The 21,198-nt window shown below is 44.6% G+C and overlaps 1 protein-coding gene across 6 annotated transcripts in view; it reads right to left on the bottom strand.

The window, feature by feature from the left end:
• The window catches only part of LOC119972781 (arf-GAP with SH3 domain, ANK repeat and PH domain-containing protein 1-like), a 363,380-nt gene that overhangs the window by 88,732 nt on the left and 253,450 nt on the right, over positions 1-21,198 (bottom strand). For all 6 annotated transcript variants that reach the window (XM_038810147.1, XM_038810150.1, XM_038810143.1 and 3 more), the window contains 4 exons: positions 20,277-20,440; positions 18,520-18,653; positions 2,503-2,594; positions 1,708-1,894 (listed from right to left, as the gene is read on the bottom strand). In XM_038810147.1, coding sequence (XP_038666075.1) covers positions 1,708-1,894; positions 2,503-2,594; positions 18,520-18,653; positions 20,277-20,440 — 577 coding nt within the window. The remainder of the gene's footprint in view (positions 1-1,707; positions 1,895-2,502; positions 2,595-18,519; positions 18,654-20,276; positions 20,441-21,198) is intronic.

Here is a 21,198-nt window from a genome sequence, read left to right as displayed (position 1 = left end):
TAATGCAGGTCTGCTGTGCAAACCTACCTATAATTATTCCACCATTGATGGCCATCCCTTCAGTTGTCGAAGCCCCAAGCTCAGGCGTTTTCTTCTCACCTATCTCCCTCTACCTCGCTTTCCTCCTTTCAGACACTCCTTAAAACCTATCTCGTTGACCAAGCTTTAAGTTATAAGACCCAATATCTCATTATGTCGCTCACTGTTATATTTTGTTTTATAATGCTCCTGAGAAATGTTTTGGGAAGTTTCATTATATTTAAGGCACCATATAAGTTGCTGCTGTTTAGATTTGTCTTCTTCATTATTCTACATTTATTTGTGGTTTGAGGAGATAAGTGGGGGAAAATATTTTCAAGGCTGGAAGCTTGCATTAAGAGAAAAGATGATATTGGGATGAGATGGGAAAAAAACTCAGTAGAAGGGTGGCAGGAGGCGTGCGTACACGTAGAGCCAGGGGACACGACTGAGGTATTAACTGAATATTTTGCTCTGTCTTTCCCAAGGAAGATGCTGTCGAAAGAGGAGGCAATTCAGACACACAAGGAGTTTAAAATTTATAATGAAATGATATTGGATAGGCTGTCTGTACTTAAAGTTGAGAAAGAACCAGGATGAGAAGCACCAAGGATACACAAGGAAGTGAGAGTGGAAATTTCCATAATTTATTTTTCATTCTTTAGACTCAGGGGTGGCATCAGAGGACTGGAGAATTGCAAATGGTTTTTCACCCTATTTCAAAAAAGGCTGTAAGGATAAGGCCAGCAACAACATGCAAGTAATAAAAGCAAATTACTGAGGATGCTGGAATCTGAAACGAAAGAGAAAATGCTGGAAAATCTCAGCAAGTCTGGCAGCATCTGTAGTGAGAAAAGAGCTAACGTTTAGAGTCCGATGACTCTTTGTCAAAGCTAACAGACAGAGAAAGTGGGAAATATTTATACTGTGGAGTGAGAATGAAAGATGAGCCATAGCCACAGAAACCCAGGGAAACCAGGAGCTAATGGCCACAGATACCAAGGGGAAAAGAGTGCTAATGGCAGTCCACAGAGAGAACAAAAGATGTGAAAGGCCAAACAGCAGGGAAACTAACATCAGAGGATGAACTGTAGGTGTGAGGGGAGGGGAAGGAGGAAGCAAAGAAGAGAAAGGTGCAGGAAAGGTGGCTAAGATTGGGGGGAAAATTAAATGTATATTAAGAAAGAAAGAAATGGCAAAAGACAGTTAAAATGAAATTAAAATAAATGGGTCGAGGTGAGGGTGATCATCTGAAGTTGTTGAATTCATGCAGCAGTGCTCCAGTGGAGGTAGAATACTGGAATTACTCAAAACATCTCCAAGATATCAACTACATGATATTTCTGGATGGATAACAAAAATGGACCAAATGACCTTCCTCATCATAGTTATCTTGTTATTTTCTGAGTCTGCAATTGTAAGGTACCAATTTGATTGCTATGCCGGATGGACAGTATGGTCCTGTACTTTCCTAAGTACTTGTTTAACATAAATATTTTATATGGTTATTGCCTTAGTAACCAAAACAGTTAGGAGTCATGCTGCAATTTTATGGTAAAATGAAAACCCAGTCCAAGTTGAAATGTGGAATTTTAAAAAGTTTTATCCATCAAAAACAAATCCTTTGAATGTTATGCATATACTGAAGAGGAAACATCTCAGGCAGTTAAAATAGTTACTAGTTCTCACCTGTCCAAGATCTGGTAGCGGCTCCATTAGTTCAACTCCTTCTGCATAGACTTGAATTAGTGCAAGTAAATCCCTGGATTTCACACATTCCAACAATTCATTCATTTTAGCTAAAGAAGAGGTGCACAATCTTCTGGCAAATTTATGGTCTACATATTTTGCATGTATGTATTCTTTACGTGCAGTCCTATCAAAAAGACAACAGATTATATGGGTGAACAACATGTCATAGTTTTCTGATAAATAAAGATACAAAGGAGCAGTGCAGCGCCCAGATAATTTAAAATATATAATTCAGTGGTCACCATTCTTGTTACCTGATTTTACTTAACAAATCAATTCAACAATCCTTATCATACATCAGGTCAACAGACGTGATTCCATCGGATATTTCAAAGGGTGGGAACAGCAGAGGCTCAGCTGCCTGCCAATATGAGGTGGGAGGCCACTTAATCCAATTAAGTGGGATGGCGCAGTGGTTAACACTGCTGCCTCACAGTGCCGAGGACCTGGGTTTGATCCCGGCCCCAGGCCACTATCCGTGTAGAGTTCGCACATTTTCCCCGTGTTTACATGGGTCTCAACCCCACAACCCAAAGCTATGCAGGATAGGTGGATTGGCCATGCTAAATTGCCACTTAATTGGAAGAAAAAAGAAATGGGTACACTAAATTTATCTTAAAAAATCCAATTAACTGGCCTATTAATGGCCACTTAACCCAAACAGTAAGCAAATTTGTGTTCCAATTTATTGCCTTTTACCATTTCCAAATCACTTCTCGCAAATGTACTTACATGTCACTATGTGGAATCGGCTTTGGTGATGAATGTGGCAGATTGGCTTCCAGAATTTCATTAAAACTGATATTTCCTACATTCTTGGCCAGCTAGATGCAAAATAAATGTATTTGTTTCAGTTCTTCAAAAGGACATAGAATGCATTTATTGCCATAAAGTTAATAAATAACATCACATTACTGTAATAAAGTTTCAAAAGCCCACAATTCTAGCCCTTTGTGGTGCTAGAATCCATTAATTTCACACAATACATTCAGCCACTACTGAAATGTTTGATATGTCAAAAATGATGGCCTTGACATTCCAATAAACACATTGGATTTGTTTATTGTCATGTGTACTGAGGTACAGTGAAAAGTATTTTTCTGCGAGGAGCTCAACAGATCATTAAGTACATGAAAAGAAAAGGAAATAAAAGAAAATACATAATAGGGCAACACAAGGTACACAATGTAACTACGTAAGCACCGGCATCAGATGAAGCATACAGGGGTGTAGCGTTAATGAGGTCAGTCCATAAGAGGGTCGTTTAGGAGTCTGGTAACAGCGAGGAAGAAGCTGTTTGGAGTCTGTTCGTGCGTGTTCTCAGACTTCTGTATCTCCTGTCGATGGAAGAAGTTGGAAGAGTGAGTAAGCTGGGTGGGAGTAGTCTTTGATTATGCTTTCCGCTTTCCCCAGGCAGCAGGAGGTGTAGATAGAGTCAATAGATGGGAGGCAGGTTTGTGTGATAGACTGGACTGTGTTCAGGACTCTTTGAAGTTTCTTGTGGTCCTGGGCCGAGCAGTTGCCATACCAGGCTGTGATGCAGCCAGATAGGATTCTTTCTATGGCGCATCTGTAAAAGTTGGTAAGAATTAATGTGGACATGCCAAATTTCCTTAGTTTCCTGAGGAATTATAGGCGCTGTTGTGCTTTCTTGGTGGTAGCGTTGACATTGGTGGACCAGGACAGATTTTTGGTGATGTGTACTCCTCGGAATTTGAAACTGCTAACCATCTCCACCTCGGCCCCGTTGATGGTGACAGGGGTGTGCACAGTACTTTGCTTCCTGAAGTCGATGACCAGCTCTTTAGTTTTGCTGGCATTGAGGGAGAGATTGTTGTCGCTACACCAATCCACTAGGTTCTCTATCTCCCTCCTGTATTCTGACTCGTTGTTATTTGAGATCCGGCCCACTATGGTCGTATCATCAGCAAACTTGGAGATGGAGTTGGAACCAAATTTTGCCACGCAGTCGGGTGTGTACAGGGAGTAGAGTAGGGGACTAAGTACGCAGACTTGCGGGGCTCCTGTATTGAGGACTATTGTGGAGGTGTTGTTGTTTATTCTTACTGATTGTGATCTGTGGGTCAGAAAGTCGAGGATCCAGTTGACCAGTGAGGAGCTAAGTCCTAGGTTTTGGAGCTTTGATATGAGCTTGGCTGGGATTATGGTGTTGAAGGCGGAGCTGTAGTCATTAAATAGGAGTCTGATGTAGGAGTCCTTGTTGTCGAGATGCTCCAGGAGTGACAGCATAAGCTATAGCCTGAAACATCTTATATCATCACCTCTCATGAAAACATTACAATGTATTTCAGACAATCATCCTTCAAATTTACCAACCTGATATGACTATAATTTGCAGGTAAAATATTTCTAGTTTTGTCAATCCTATTACATCACAATCAGGAAAATTTATTGAGTTTTAATTTTACAAATAAATTAACAGAACAACTAGTTAAAAGTAATATAGCAAATGATCAATACTTAACAAATCAGAAACAAGTACTGAATGACAGATATATGTGGACTTTAATGTGCCATTGGGAGGTGAGAATATTATAAGGATTTAAAGATATGCTAGGGATTTTATAGTAGGCAATTTTGGAACGGAGTAGCAAAAGGGAACGACAGACCCAACATCAGATGGAAAAGATTTAAATCCCAACTGCTCTTATGTGAAATGTTTCCTGTTTTACATCTAAAATATAAAAATACCAGCTGTAAGCAGTTAAGGGTTAATTTAAGTGGTAAATTAAATTTTCCTCTTTTTCAGTTGGAAGTTTAGTGGTCTAGTTAGCTGGCAAATAGGAGCTGCCCGCACCCAAATTGCTGAGTGGCAGTTATCTGTCAATCACTTAAAGCCTGATTAGAGGCAAAAGGTGTTCTGTTTGAAGCCTAACTAGTGTCAGTCATCGCAGCTTAGCTCTATATAATAAAGAGGCATAAGCTCACTCTCTGTTAACTTTGCGCACATGAAGTTGGACACAGCCTATGAGAGAGCCAGAGTGGGGATTGAAATTTGGTAATTTGGAGCAGTGTGGTAATTCGGTGCACAGTAGGAGTAGATGCTTTTTCCCTTTTGTTTTGCTTGCTTTTTTTTTTGCTTTGTAATTGCTAATCTGCAGGGAGATATCCAGAGAGTATCCTGGGAAGGTAAGTGATACAAAGACCTACCTCATTTCAGGAGCTGTGACCAGGAGAAGCAGAGAGCAGTGTGGGAGAAGGTAAGTGAGCAGGAGAAGCAGAGAGCAGTGTGGGGGAAGTTAAGTGAGCAGGAGAAGCAGAGAGCAGTGTAGGGGAAGGTAAGTGAGCAGGAGAAGCAGAGAGCAGTGTGGGGCAAGGTAAGTGAGCAGGAGAAGCAGAGAGCCGTGTGGGGGAAGGTAAGTGAGCAGGAGAAGCAGAGAGCCGTGTGGGGGAAGGTAAGTGAGCAGGAGAAGCAGAGAGCAGTGTGGGGGAAGGTAAGTGAGCAGGAGAAGCAGAGAGCAGTGTGGGGGAAGGTAAGTGAGCAGGAGAAGCAGAGAGCAATGTGGGAGAAGGTAAGTGAGCAGGAGAAGCAGAGAGCAGTGTGGGGGAAGGTAAGTGAGCAGGCGAAGCAGAGAGCAGTGTGGGGGAAGGTAAGTGAGCAGGAGAAGCAGAGAGCAGTGTGGGGGAAGGTAAGTGAGCAGGAGAAGCAGAGAGCAGTGTGGGGGAAGGTAAGTGAGCAGGAGAAGCAGAGAGCAGTGTGGGGGAAGGTAAGTGAGCAGGACAAGCAGAGAGCAGTGTGGGGGAAGGTAAGTGAGCAGGACAAGCAGAGAGCAGTGTGGGGGAAGGTAAGTGCTACTCTTGATTCTCTGAAACTGACCGTGTTCGGACTAAAATCTTTTAAAAAAGTGACATCAGTGGAGGCCTGTGATTTGATTGGCTAATACAGAGCTGTGCTAAATTTGAATTTCTATTTAAATTACTGGTTAGAAATTGCGTTGAGACTGAGGTAATAAGGAGATATATAAAAGAAAGTTTAAATATACAACCAAATTAAAAACTAATTAAATAAAATAGAGATGGAGAGTCAGTTGATTTGTTCTTCATGCATGATGTGGGACCTGGTGGGCACCATTGTGGTTCCCAGTGAGCACGTCTGCAGTGTTGGTTGCTTGAGGAACTCCGGCTAGAGCTGATGAGCTGTATTCTGAGCTTCGGACGCAGCGGCACATCAGGAAGGGGAGAGATACCTGGACAGTGTTCCAGGAGGCAGCCACACCCCTTAGATTAAATTCCTTGAATTCGGCCAGTGGTCAGGGACAGGAGGGTGTGGCTGCGCATGAGGCAGGTAGAGGGATCCAGGTGGTAGAGTTGCAGGAGCCTCAGGACCTGAACCTGTCCAGCAGGTTAAAGATTCTTGCTCCCTATGTGGACAGGAACGGGGACTGCAGGGAGGATGAGCAAACTGACCACGGCACCGTTGTGCAGGGAGGAAGATAAATGCAGTCATAATTGGGGATAGTATAGTTAGAGGCATTAACACTGTTCTCTGTGACCAGGATCGAGAATCCCGAAGGTTGTATTGACTGGTGCTCGGTTTCGGGATATCTCAGCTGGGCTGCAGAGGAACTTGCAGTGGGAGGTTAAAGATCCAGTTGTAGTGATCCACGCAGGTTCCAACAACATAGGTAGAACAGGAACAGAGGTTCTGCTAAGGGAGCATGAACAACTGGGAGCTAAATTAAAAAGAAGAACCAAAAAGGTAATAACCTCTGGATTACCACCTGAGCCACCAGCTAATTGGCACAGGGTCAATAAAATTAAGGAGGTAAATACATGGCTCGAAGATTGGTGTGGGAGGAATGGGTTTGAATTCATGGGACATTGGCACAATACCGGGGAAGATGTTCCGATGGGACGGTCTTCATCTGAATCATGCATGGATCAGAGTCCTGGCGAATCATATAACTAGGGCTGTAGATAGGGTTTTTAAACTAAATTGTGTGTGGAGTGGGGTGGAGGGAGGGTTCAGGTGTATGGAGAATTAGAAAATCAAAGTTAAAAGGAGAGGTAGAAGTGCAGGTTAATGATGAAGACTTTCAGCTAGTTAAAGGAGCCAAGGGCTCAGGAGAGGTGAGTAAATTATCCAGACCACATAATAGAACAGGGGGTATAGAAGGTTGCAGAGCAAAAAAGGTCACAAGTATGAGAAGGGAGGTGGTTAATGCAGGACTGAGGGTGTTGTACCTAAATGCTCGAAGTATACGGAATAAGGTAAATGAGCTTGTTGTGCACATTGAAATTGGTGGGTATGATATTGTGGGCACCACAGAGACGTGGCTGCAAGGGGGTCAGGGCTGGGATCGAAATATCCAAGGATATGTGTCCTATTGAAAGGAAAAGTAGCGGGCAGCACAGTTGCTTCACAGCTCCAGGGTCCCAGGTTCGATTCCCGGCTGGGGTCACTGTCTGTGCGGAGTCTGCACGTTCTCCCAGTGTCTGCACATTCTCCCAGTGTCTGTGTGGGTTTCCTCCGGGTGCTCCGGTTTCCTCCCACAGTCCGAAGATGTGCAGGTTAAGTGGATTGGCTATGCTAAATTACCCTTAGTGTCCCAAAAAAAAAGGTTAGGTGGGAATAGAGTGGAGGTGTGGGGATAGGGAAGAGGTATGGGACGCTCTTTCCAAGGGTCAGTGCAGACTCGATGGGCCAAATGGCCTCCTTCGGCACTGTAAATTCTATGATTCTATGACCGGCAGATGGGGCAGGGTTGTATTGTCAGTAAGGAATGAAGTTAAATCGATAGCAAGAAGCGATATAGGATCAGAAGGCGTAGAATCTCTGTGGGTAGAGTTGAGGAATCGCAAAGGTAAAAAGACCCCGATGGGAGTTCTGTACAAGCGCCCCAGCAGTAGTCTGGATGTGGGACGGAAAATAAATCCGGAGACAGAAAGGCAAAAGTACAATAATCATGGGGAACTTCAATGTGCAGGTGGACTGGGAAAATCAGGTTGGTAGTGGATCTCAAGGAATTTGTAGAATGTCTAAGGATGTTTATTTGGAGCAGCTTTTGTCAGAGCCTACTACGGAACAGACAATTCTGGATTAGGTGACGTGTAATGAGGCAGACTTGATTAGGGAACGTAAGGTGAAGGAACCCTTAGGGAGCAGTGACCACAACATGATCGAATTGACCTTGCAGTTTGAGAGAGAGAAGCTGGAATCAGATGTAACGGTATTATAATTTAATAAGGGTAACCACAAAGACATCAGGGAGGAGCTGGCCAGAGTTGATTGGAAAGGAAGCCTAGCAGGAAGACAGTGGAACAGCAATGGCAGGAGTTTTGGGGGGGTTTTCGGGAGGCACAACAGAAATTTATCCCAAGGAGGAGGAAACATGCTAAGGGGAGGACGAGACATCCATGGCTGACAAGGGAATTCAAGGACAGCATAAAAGCAAAAGCAAACAAAGTGGCGAGGATTAGTGGGAAGCCAGAGGATTTTGAAGCCTTTAAAAGCGAGCAGAGGACAACTAAAAAAGCAATAGGTGGGGGGGAAAGAAGATGAAATAAGAGTGTAAGCTAGCCAGTAATATAAAAGAAGATAGGAAGAGTTGTTATCAATATATAAAAGAGAGGCAAAAATAGACACTGGACCACTGCAAAATGAGGCTGGAGAAGTAATAATAGGAAACAAAGAAATGGCAGAGGAACTCAATAGTTACTTTGCATCAGGCTTCATGATGGAAGACACCAGTGGGATGCCAGAGCTCCAGGAGAACCAAGGGGCACAGGTGAGTGTATAGGCCATCACTAAGGAGAAGGGTCTGGGGAAACTGAAAGGTCTGAAGGTGGATAAATAACCTAGACCGGATGGACGACACCCCGGGGTTCTGAAGGAGATAGCAGAGGAGGTTGTGGAGTCATTGGTGGTGATCTTTCAGGAATCACTGGAGGCAGGGAGGATCCCAGAGGACTGGAAAGTAGCTAATGTAACACTGCTGTTTAAGAAGGGAGGGAAGCAGAAAATGGAAAATTATAGGGCGGTTAGCCTGACTTTGGTCATTGGCAAGATTTTAGAGTCCATTATTGAAGATGAGATCACAGAGTACTTGGAAGTGCATGATAAAATAGGACTGAATCAGCATGGCTTCGTCAAGGGGAGGTCATGTCTGACAAATCTGTTCTTTGAGGTGGTACAAGGAAGTTAGACAAAGGAAAACCAGTGGACTTGATTTATTTAGATTTCCAGAAGGCCTTTGACAAGGTGCCGCATAGGAGACTGTAAAATAAGTTAAGAGCCCAAAGTGTTAAGGGTAAGATCCTGGGCATGGATAGAGGATTGGCCGACTGGCAGAAGGCAGAGATTGGGTATACATAGATACATAGAAGATAGGAGCAGAAGGAGGCATTTTGGCCCTTCGAGCCTGCTCCACCATTCATCACGATCATGGCTGATCATCCAACTCAATAGCCTAATCCTGCTTTCGCCCCATAGCCTTTGATCCCATTCTTCCCAAATGCTATATCTAGCCGTCTCTTGAATATATTCAAAGTTTTAGCATCAACTATGTCCTGTGGCAATGAATTCCACAGGCTTACCACTCTGTGTGAAGAAATGTCTCCTTATCTCTGTCCGAAAGGGCAGCAGAGCGGAGCTACTGATTGGCTGTTCCGGGGAGATTTGCATACGTGCAGTGCGGTCAGCCTAATTTGAAGGTGGTTTGTGAAGGGGCTGTTGTCAAGTGACAATTTAACCCAAAACACTTCCTCAGTGTTTCTCTCCCTACCCCCTCCTCTAACCAAAAAAAAATAACCGTGGTTGTCGGGAAGCTAAGTTTATCTCTTTAAAAACTTACCTTGAAGGGTGACATCACAGCAAAGCAGTGACCTGATTGGCTGGCAAGGAAAGTGCTCCAATTAGCAGTTGCTGGGAGAAATTTAACTCTTCGTGTGTTGGTGAGTATTGTGATTAGTAAGTAAAACCTTTATTCCTTTCACTTATTGATTATTTGATACTATATTTGTAATCAGTTAAGGTAAACGGTAAAAATGGCAGGAGATCCCAGACCCGTGTTATGCTCCTCGTGCGCAATGTGGGAGTTCAGGGACGCGGCCGATGCCCCTGACTTCTTCATGTGCGGGAAGTGTCCAGCTGCAGCTACTGTTAGACCGCATGACGGCTCTGGAGCTGCGGATGGACTCACTTTGGAGCATCCGCAATGCTGAGGAGGTCGTGGATAGCACGTTCAGTGAGTTGGTCACACCGCAGATTAGGATTGGTGAGGGAGACAGGGAATGGGTGACCAAAAGGCAGAGAAAGAGCAGGAAGGCAGTGCAGGTGTCCCCCTGCGGTCATCTCCCTCCAAAACAGGTATACCGTTTTGGATACTCTTGGGGGGAGATGACTCACCAGGGGAAGGCAGTAGTAGCCAGGCTCATGGCACCATGGCTAGCTCTGCTGCACAGAAGGGCGGGAAAAAGACTGGCAGGGCTATAGTCATAGGGGATTCAATTGTAAGGGGAGTAGACAGGCGTTTCTGTGGTCGAAAATGAGACTCCCGAATGGTATGTTGCCTCCGGGTGCTCGGGTCAGGGATGTCTCCGATCGGCTGCAGGACATACTGAAGGGGGAGGGTGAACAGCCAGTTGTCGTGGTGCATATAGGCACCAACGATATAGGTAAAAAAAGGGATGAGGTCCTACAATCAGAATTTAGGGAGTTAGGAGATAAGTTAAAAAGTAGGACCTCAAAGGTAGTAATCTCAGGATTGCTACCAGTGCCATGGGACAGTCAGAGTAGAAACTCAAGAATAGTCAGAATGAATACGTGGCTTGAGAGATGGTGCAGGAGGGAGGGGTTCAGATTTTTGGGACATTGGAACCGGTTCTGGGGGTGGTGGGACCATTACAAACCGAATGGTCTACACCTGGGCAGGACTGGAACCAATGTCCTAGGGGGTGCTTTTGCTAACACTGTTGGGGAGGTTTTAAACTAATGTGGCAGGTGGATGGGACCCAGATTAGGAAGTTGAGGTCAGTAAAGAAGCAGCAACTAAAGCCAGTAAGGTACGAGACAATAAACTCAATGTGACTAAGGGGAAGAGTAGACAGGGAAGAGATGATGAACGCAAAGGTGGTCTGAGGTGCATTTGTTTTAATGCGAGAAGTGTAACAGGTAAGGCAGATGAACTTAGGGCTTGAATCAGTACCTGGGAATATGATGCTATTGGTATTACGGAGACTTGGTTGAGGGAAGGGCAGGACTGGCAACTGAATATCCCAGGGTATAGATGCTTCAGGAGGGATAGAGAGGGTGGTAGAAGGGGTGGAGGAGTTGCATTGCTTGTCAGAGATGATATCACAGCTGTAATTAAGGAGGGCACGATGGAGGATTCGAGCACTGAGGCAATATGGGTTGAGCTAAGAAATAGGAAGGGTGCAGTAACATTGTTGGGACTTTACTACAGGCCTCCCAAAAGCGAGCATGAAGTAGAGGTACAAATATGCAGACAGATTATAGAAAAATGTAGGAGCAATAGGGTGGTTGTGATGGGAGATTTTAACTTCCCCAACATTGAATGGGATTCGCGTAGTGTTGGAGGTGTAGATGGAGCAGAGTTTGTAAGGAGCATCCAGGAGAGTTTTTTTAGAGCAGTATGTAAATAGTCCAACTCGGGGAGGGGCCATACTGGACCTGGTATTGGGGAATGATCCCGGCCAGGTGGTTGATGTTTCAGTCGGTGATTACTTTGGGAATAGCGATCACAATTCCGTAAGTTTTAGAATACTCATGGACAAGGACAAGAGGGGTCCGAAAGGAAGAGTACTAAATTGGGGAAAGGCAGAGTATAACAAAATTCAGCAGGAGCTAGGGAATGTGGATTGGGAGCAGCTGTTTAAGGGTAAATCCACATTTGAAATGTGGAAGTCTTTTAAGGAAAGGTTGATTAGAGTGCAGGACAGACATGTTCCTGTGAAAATGAAAGATAGAAATGGCAAGATTAGGGAACCATGGATGACGGGTGAAATTGTGAGACTAGCTAAGATGAAAAAGGAAGCATACATAGGATCGAGGCAACTCAAAACTGATGAAGCTTTGGAGGAATATCGGGAAAGTAGGACGAATCTCAAATGCGCAATAAAGAGGGCTAAAAGGGGTCATGAAATATCTTTGGCTAACAGGGTTAAGGAGAATCCCAAAGCATTTTATTCGTATGTAAGGAGCAAGAGGGTAACTAGAGAAAGGATTGACCCACTTAAAGACAAAAGAGGGAATTTATGCATGGACTCAGAGGAAATGGGTGAGATTCTTAATGAGTACTTTGCATCGGTATTCACAAAGGAGAGGGACAAGACGGATGTTGAGGCTAGGGATGGATGTTTAAATACTCTCGGTCAAGTTGTCATACGGAAGGGGGAAGTTTTGGGTATTCTAAAAGACATTAAGGTGGACAAGTCCCCAGGACCGGATGGGATCTATCCCAGGTTACTGAGGGAAGCGAGGGTCGAAATAGCTGGGGCCTTAACAGATATCTTTGCAGCATCCTTGAGCACGGGTGAGGTCCCGGAGGACTGGAGAATTGCTAATGTTGTCCCTTTGTTTAAGAAGGGTAGCAGGGATAATCCAGGGAGTTATAGACCTGTGAGCTTGACATCAGTGGTAGGCAAACTGTTGGAGAAGATACTGAGGGATAGGATCTAGTCACATCTGGCAGAAAATAGACTTATCAGTGATAGGCAGCGTGGTTTTGTGCAGGGAAGGTCATGTCTTACAAACCTAATAGAATTCTTTGAGGAAGTGACAAAGTTAATTGATGAGGAAAGGGCTGTAGATGTCGTATACATGGACTTTAGTAAGGTGTTTGATAAGGTTTCCCATGGCAGGTTGATGGAAAAAGTGAAGTCGTATGGGGTTCAGGGTGTACTAGCTAGATGGATAAAGAACTGGCTGGGCAACAGGAGACAGAGAGTAGTGGTGGAAGGGAGTGTCTCAAAGTGGAGAAGGGTGACTAGTGGTGTTCCACAGGGATCCGTGCTCGGACCACTGTTGTTTGTGATCTACATAAATGACCTGGAGGAAGGTATAGGTGGTCTGATTAGCAAGTTTGCAGATGATACTAAGATTGGTGGAGTTGCAGATAGCGAGGAGGACTGTCAGAGAATACAACAAAATATAGATAGATTGGAGAGTTGGGCAGAGAAATGGCAGATGGAGTTCAATCCAGGCAAATGCGAGGTGATGCATTTTGGAAGATCAAATTCAAGAGCGGACTATATGGTCAATGGAAGAGTCCTGGGGAAAATTGATGTGCAGAGAGATCTGGGAGTTCAGGTCCATGGTACCCTGAAGCTGGCAACGCAGGTTGATAAGAGTGGTCAAGAAGGCATACAGCATGCTTGCCTTCATCGGACGGGGTATTGAGTACAAGAGTTGGCAGGTCATGTTACAGTTGTATAGGACTTTGGTTCGGCCACATTTGGAATACTGCCTGCAGTTCTGGTCGCCACATTACCAGAAGGATGTGGATGCCTTGGAGAAGGTGCAGAGGAGGTTCACCAGGATGTTGCCTGGTATGGAGGGTGCTAGCTATGAAGAAAGGTTGAGTAGATTAGGATTGTTTTCGTTGGAAAGACGGAGGTTGAGGGGGGACCTGATTGAGGTCTACAAAATTATGAGAGGTATGGACAGGGTGGATAGCAACAAGCTTTTCCCAAGAGTGGGGGTGTCAGTTACAAGGGGTCACGATTTCAAGGTGAGAGGGGGCAAGTTTAAGGGAGATGTGCGTGCAAAGTTTTTTACGCAGAGGGTGGTGGGTGCCTGGAACGCTTTACCAGCGGAGGTGGTAGAGGCGGGCACGATAGCATCATTTAAGAAGCATCTAGACAGGTATATGAATGGGCAGGAACAGAGGGAAGTAGACCTTAGAAAATAGGAGACAGGTTTAGATAAAGGATCTGGATCGGCTCAGGCTGGGAGGGTCGAAGGGCCTGTTCCTGTGCTGTAATTTTCTTTGTTCTTTGAAATGGTTCACCCTGAATCCTTGGGCTGTGACCCCTGGTTCTGGACACACCCATCATTGGTAACATCTTCCCTGCACCTACCCTGCCCAGTCCTGTTAGAATTTTATAATTCTCTTGAGATCCCCCCTCATTCTTCTGAACTCCAGCGAGAACAATCCCAACCTAGTCAATCTCTCCTCATATGACAGCCCTGCCATTCCTGGAATCAGTCTGGTAAACATTCGCTGCACTCACTCGAGAGCAAGAACATCCTTCCTCAGAGAAGGAGACCAAAACTGCACACAATACTAAAGGGGACTTTTTCAGAATGGCACCCGGTGACTAGTGGTGTGTCTCAGGCATCGGTGCTGGGATCAAAACTTCTCAATATATATAAACCATCTGGAAGAAAGAACTGAAGGCACTGTTGCTAAGTTTGTAGATGATACAAAGATCTGTAGAGGGACAGGTAGTATTGAGAAAGCAGGGGTAGCTGCAGAAGGACTTGGACAGGCTACGAGAGTGGACAAAGTAGTGGGAGATGGAATACAATGTGGAAAAGTGTGAGGTTATGCACTTTGGAAGGAGGAATGGAGGCACTGATTATTTTCTAAATGGGGAAATGTTTAGGAAATCAGAAGCACAAAGGGACTAGAGAGTCCTTGTTCACGATTCTCTGACGGTTAACGTGCAGGTTCAGTCAGCAGTTGAAGGCAAATGCAATGTTAGCATTTATGTCGAGAGGGCTCGAATACAAGAGCAGGGATGTACTTCTGAGGCTGTATAAGGCTCTGGTCAGACCCCATTTGGTGTATTGTGAGCGGTTTTGGGCTCCGTATCTAAGGAACGATGTGCTGGCCTTGGAAAGGGTCCAGAGGAGGTTCATAAGAATGATCCCTAGAGTGAAGAGCATGTCGTATGAAGATGGTCAATCCACCTAGCCTGCACATCTTTTGGGTTGTGGGGGTTGTGGTGTGTGCAAACTCCATATGGACAGTGACCCAGAGCAGGGATCGAACCCGAGACCTCGGTGCCGTGAGGCAGCTGTGCTGCCCCTACCTTTGCCAATTTTACCCATCCATTGCTGTTGTGATCTTCAAGCCCACCGGTGTCCCCTGGCTGTAGCGGCTGGAGCTTCCTTGTAGACCTATCATAAACCTCTTCTGCCTTCACTTTTGAAGAAACAATTTCTTCTTGATTAGTCAATTTACGGGGGAGCCACCATGGAAGGCAGGGTGGTCCTTAGCTGCCTGTTCACGAGCAGCTGTCCATTGATGATTGGCACCAAACGATTGCTTAGAAGCACCAAATAGATATCTTCCCAGCTACCCACTCCCGGCTATTCAGGGCCTTCTTTAGTAGCTTCTTCACAATGTGTACACCCTTTTCTGCCTTCCCGTTTGATTGGGATAAAGAGGGCTAGAGGTGATGTGCCTGAAGTCAGTGACGGGCAAATTCAGTCCATTCATGAATTTTGAATCACGGCCCATTGTCTTACATGACAATAGATGGTATGCCATGTCAGGCAAAAATCGCTTTGGCATGTTGTATGCCACACCGAGCAGTCGAGTCCGCCAACTGTACAGCCTCTGGATAGTTCGAGAAGTAGTCAATAACTGCCAGGTAGTTTCTCCCATTGAAATGGAACAAATCCATGCCCTTTTTCTGCCACGGACTTGCAATGATGTCACCCATATGCAGCGGCTCTTTGCTTTACTTGCAGCGGAATTTCTGACACGTGTTGCAGTGGTCGACCATATCTGCAATGTCTTGGGTGGTACCTGGCCAATAGATCGTCTCCCTGGCCCTGCGTTTGCACTTACCTAATGCACAGGTGCCCTTCATGAAGCTTCTTAAGCATGAGTAGCCTCAGAGGGTGTGGGATAACGATTCTGTGTTCCCGCAGGAGGAGAGCATTTGCCTCACTGAGTTATGACCATGCACTGTAGTATGCAGAGCAGGAACCTTTAGGCCAACCCTTTCCAAGGCATTTGACTACCTTTTGCAGGACTACAACTGTGGCTGTTTGTACCTTTATCAGGCACGACGTCTCGTCGGGGACTGGAAGCGACGAGATTGACGTCATCAACCAGGCGTACCGTATTGATGCATGTGACTTGAGAGAGCATGTCAGTGACTGTCAGATACTTGCCACGTGCATAGATGAGGTCCAAGTCATAGCTCTGGAGCTTCATCATTAGGCGTTGTATTCTCAGGAACATTTGAAACAAATTATTTTGCAATAGGCAGTTTATTGAGACTTTAGAGACCATATAACTCAGGGCCATTAGGATTCTCCCCCTAATTCCACATCTTTTAATCTTCTCTAGTAATCTCATATGTGATACTTGTCATCTCCTGTGTGTTACTTGTCAACAATTTTCCTAAATTCCTTTTACAATACATCCATCTCAACAACTCTAATTTCTATTGGGAATTTACAGTAGTAAAAGTGGAAGTTCTCATCAATTCATTGATTTTCCATTGATTGCAGTCGGATGGTGACTCGATGGTGTGCCCTATAGAGAAGTTTCCTGCAAGGGTGAGGAGCACATAAAATAGATTCGGTGCTTGCTCCATTGCCTTCCTGCCCACCTGGAGCTCATGTGGGCACAAGATAGAACCCTCCTTCTTCTTACCAGCTTGCTCCATTAAGCATACCATCTACACACCTCAAATCTCTCCCAAAGATGCCCAAAGGCCCCTTCCCAAGACAGGCTTAACTGGCTCCAGGATCCATTGGGCCACCTTCATCTTCTTGGTTGTCGTCCCGGCAGCAATCACTACTGCATTCCTGGAGTTAATGGGACGAATGGAGCTGCCAGTCAATCAGATTGGCCAGCAGCTCATGAGGGCGGGACTGACTGCCCAGTGAGGGGTGGAAGTCCCAACTGCTCTATTTAGCCTGTCTGCAGCCTTATTGGCGAATCACCTCCACCCCAAATTTGCTTCAGAGTGGGTTGGTGGGGACAGCCCCCCGTAATATTGTGTCCACCAAATCACCGACAGCAACCTCTGCATTTCCCTCTTAATAAGTGCACGTGCACACCTTCTGTTATTGGTGTCAGTTTCAATGGAATAATAACAGTGAATGGTGATGTTTCACCACCATCGCAAAATCCAGGTCATTATTTCTTCACACTTTCTCCATTGTGTTTAAAGATCGTCTTATACATCTATGCAACTTTCTGAAATGTGTTTTAATCTAACAAGTGTAACTCAATATTCTATGTAATGCTCAACCAGCTTATTCCATTTAATAACTGATGCAGGCTAACTTTATAATGAGATGCTCAAAGGTTCTATGGGATTTGTCAAGTATGATCACCCCTTTAAATATCTCTACTGACTGCTTCTAGTTACTTTTTTTTAAACAAAATACATGGCATTTCAGCATTAAATATTCTAGGTATTTTCCTACCACATATGTTAAAATGAAGTGGCTGGTCAATGCTCAGATTAACACAATTTCCTGCTTTTCTGTGGTTCTACATCCACCACTCTACGGTCTTCTTGCACATATCAATACTTTGTTTCTTTAAACATTATTCCTTTCTACATGATATTTCTGTCTCAATTATCCTACCTTGACTTCAATCTTTCCCTGTTTGTAATCAGTCCATTGAATTGGGATGTTAGATGATTGTGATCTAGCAGCAGGCAATATAATCCTTTGACTTCAGGCATTAAAGTGCAAAGCAGCTCAGAGTGTGTGTTACATTTCCACTACCAGACAATTGTCTCTTTTCAGGATGTTAGTAAAGTTTCACTATTGTACTATTTGCAAACACTGGCACATGATTGTCTATACATACGCCCACCAGAGAGATGAAGATATTAAGATCACACAAGTCATGAGTGAAGTAGTATGCTGACAAATTGAATCATCTGTGCAAAAGTTGATCTCTAGATATCTCAATTTTAGCATGAAGAAAGCCCTACATGATTTAATTCCTCAAAATTTAAAGAGATAAATGTAGAAATCAGCCCTGTTATTCTCTGGAATATCATCTCTGAACTGGAAACATAAAAAATGAACCAAAAGCCTTCAGGGATGATTGCTAGTAAGGATCCAGGGCCAAACACTTAAGGGAGAAATTTATTCATTTAGTGCCTCTTCTCTCAGCACTACGCAGGCTACGGATTCCCTGAGAACAGGCAATTCTGCAGGCCACTGTCTGTATAACATTCTTCAATGATAATGATGAAGGGGCAGCATGGTGGTTAGCATAAATGCTTCACAGCTCCAGGGTCCCAGGTTCGATTCCCGGCTGGGTCGCTGTCTGTGCGGAGTCTGCACGTCCTCCCCGTGTGTGCGTGGGTTTCCTCCGGGTGCTCCGGTTTCCTCCCACAGTCCAAAGATGTGCGGGTTAGGTGGATTGGCCATGCTAAATTGCCCGTAGTGTCCTAAAAAGTAAGGTTAAGTGGGGGGTTGTTGGGTTACGGGTATAGGGTGGATACGTGGGTTTGAGTAGGGTGATCATGGCTCGGCACAACATTGAGGGCCGAAGGGCCTGTTCTATGCTGTACTGTTCTATGTTCTAACGCCATGCAGCTGTGATGTAGTATCCCTGGGGAACTGATGCAAGTCTGAATAGCACACTTCACAAACAAATTCCTCCCCTCCACCCCAAGAGGGTTTGATGAGGACAACATTGAGATCACTAAATCAATTGAGGGCATGTAACAGAAGTAATGCCTCATGATTTGTCCAACGGCTATACATTTGAAATTGTGGAAATGGGTTCTGGCAAGCTTGCACTCGAGTTCATTATAATTACAATAACTCACCAAGAGTTCAGAGGTTCCTAATTTATCCAGTTCTAGGGACTGTATTCTGGAAATATGCACTCCCATTTCTCTGTGTATACCAGAACATTCTATACACGTCAAAATTCCTAGGTTGGTTGACAGCCAAGTAGGATCTGCACAGAAACAAAAAATGATACTTATCAAAATGTACACATTTAATGCATAATTTCAAGCAATGCTCACTAAAATCCTCCTGTAAAACAATTATAATGCGAACCCCCTCCTTTGCTGGGTCCCTTAATCAGTTACAGAATGTCTTTGAATGAGGGATCCACCACAAGGTCACAGGCAAACCCATCAGGTTTTGCTCATGGGTCTCCCCTGCCTGTTGCTGATTAAATATTAGCATCGTCAGAATGAGCCCCATAAAACCCCAGACTTAATTGAAGGGACGCCCCTACCCCTCACTGCATCCTTCTATCTGATTAAAACACCTCCCTGCCTCCCAGCGCCGGCCCTAGGGTTGCTGGCGCCCCGGGCAAGCTGAACTTCGGCACCCTTCGGGGGGGGGGGGGGTGACCACCGGCGAGCCTGGATCCATCCGCCATGTTTGTGCGGGGCGGCCTGAGGGAGGGCGGCCACCGCGCGCATGCGCTGGTTGGCACCGGCCCAACTGCGCATGCGCGGGACCCGCACTCCTTGATGGCGCCCCCTAGCACATGGCGCCCCGGGCACTGCCCGAGTTCCCGGTACCTTGAGCCGGCCCTGCTGCCTCCTGATCCCGGGGGGTGGTGGGGGGTACAGTGCCGTTTCTGGAATGACCATGTCAGCAGGAAATAGATAGCATGTTTTTGTAACTGACCTCTCCGAGATATCAGTGCTCAAAATTGTTCAAAACTATATATTAATAATAATCTTTATTAGTGTCACAAGAAGGCTTACATTAACACTGCAATGAAGTTACTGTGAAAATTCCCTAGTCGCCACTCTCCGGTGCCTGTTTGGGTGCACTGAAGGAGAATTCAGAACGTCCAATTCACTTAACAAGCACGTCTTTCGGGACTTATGGGAGGAAATTGGAGCACCCAGAGGAAAACCACACAGACACAGGAGAACGTGTTGACTCCGCACAGACAGTAACCCAAGGCGGGATTCGAACCTGGGGCCCTGGCGCTGTGAAGCAACAGTGCTAACCACTGTGCTAGCGTGCCGCCCATATTTACACATCATGCCAGCAAAGTAATAGTAAAAATTGTTATGTTAAAATGAGGGTACACCAGCCGTGGAAGAATTGTAATATCTTTTCAACACAGTACACTACAATGCTGCTGTTTTGAGCGAAAGCTTTGGTAGCTACTTTTCAATATGACAAGCAGGAAGAATATGCTAATTTTTGTATCATAGATAATTACTTTTCAGAGAAAAATAAGCACAAAAATATTAGGTTTTGTTTTATAGGAGGTTAATCCAGGCGACGGCCACTGCAAAACCTTATTATGCAATATTGATTTTGTGCAAAACCATCTTTTTGTCTTCTGAACTAAACAGCCAGCTGCAAAGACTGATCCATTGTAAGGTTACTGCAGGCCAACTCTTAAATGTTTTGGATTTGTATAAAGCTTAAATCAAACATATTTGAAAAGCTTCCTTGAGTGAGGTTTGACTAATATTGCTGTGACGAGATCTTCAACTGGCAACATCCTTCAGGATTTGGTCTGAAAATTACATAATCATTCTAACAACACATCAGTTAAAATAACATTTCTCTGCTGAAAAGTAAACAAAGAATCAAAGACCTGGAGCTCCACAATCACAACAGACATCATTGCCAGGCATCCTCTGCACATCTTCAATGATGGCTTTGGTTAGGTCCTCTATGCTGTTCTCCCCACTGGTTTGCTCTCCTCTGAATGCCATGTTTAATGCTTCCTCTTTACTGTTGGTTAATACTGATATCCATCTGTTAAAGAGGAAATAGCTTTAATATATTGCAAAACATCAAAAATTATAGCTATTTAGATCAAGAAGTATTTCTCGAACTGAGTAGTTTGAGTTACTTTGAGGGTAGAAATATGAACAAAATTGCATGACTGCTCTTTGTTTTGCTCTTAGCCATGTGATCAGAGCAAACATTTTTTCAGCATAAGTTTCTCTTCCAAGTTCGCTAACCATTGCCTTTGGAGTGCCCAAACCCTTGTTCCTCTTGCAATCATCATGTATGTACCACCCTTTGTCAGGCTGGTTGTACTGGATTTTCATTGAGTCGCGACAAATCGGGAGCCCTTTAGAAATGAATGACTTTCAGCTCTCTAACACTGCCTTCTCCATTGTTACTTCTCACTGTCTGCCACTAAAACAATCATCCATGCCTCTGCTATCTTTAGAGTCAACTATTCCAATGTTCTTCTGGTTATATCCACCACTCTCCACAGATGTCAGCAGATCAAAGTTTTAATGATAAAGTTGTAATGTATTCCACACCAAGTCCTGCTTGGAAATCAACCCTGTTCTTGGTGACCTATAATAGCTCAAATGTCACAACAGCTCAAATCTGAACTTCTAATTTGTATCCATCCTTCTCATACCTGTAATTCGCACCCCACTACCTGTCTTGAACTCTCTCTTCCTCAGAACCAGGCCTTTTGTGTATTACTCCTCCTTTCATTCCAGCATTGGCAGTATGTCTTTAGCTTTAGGTCCTTCATTTTGAAATCCGAC

The sequence above is a fragment of the Scyliorhinus canicula genome, chromosome 10, assembly GCF_902713615.1.
Source record: "Scyliorhinus canicula chromosome 10, sScyCan1.1, whole genome shotgun sequence".
Lineage (NCBI taxonomy): Eukaryota > Metazoa > Chordata > Chondrichthyes > Carcharhiniformes > Scyliorhinidae > Scyliorhinus > Scyliorhinus canicula.
Note: the sequence above shows the minus strand (reverse complement) of the source record. Positions and strands in the feature narration are given on the sequence as shown.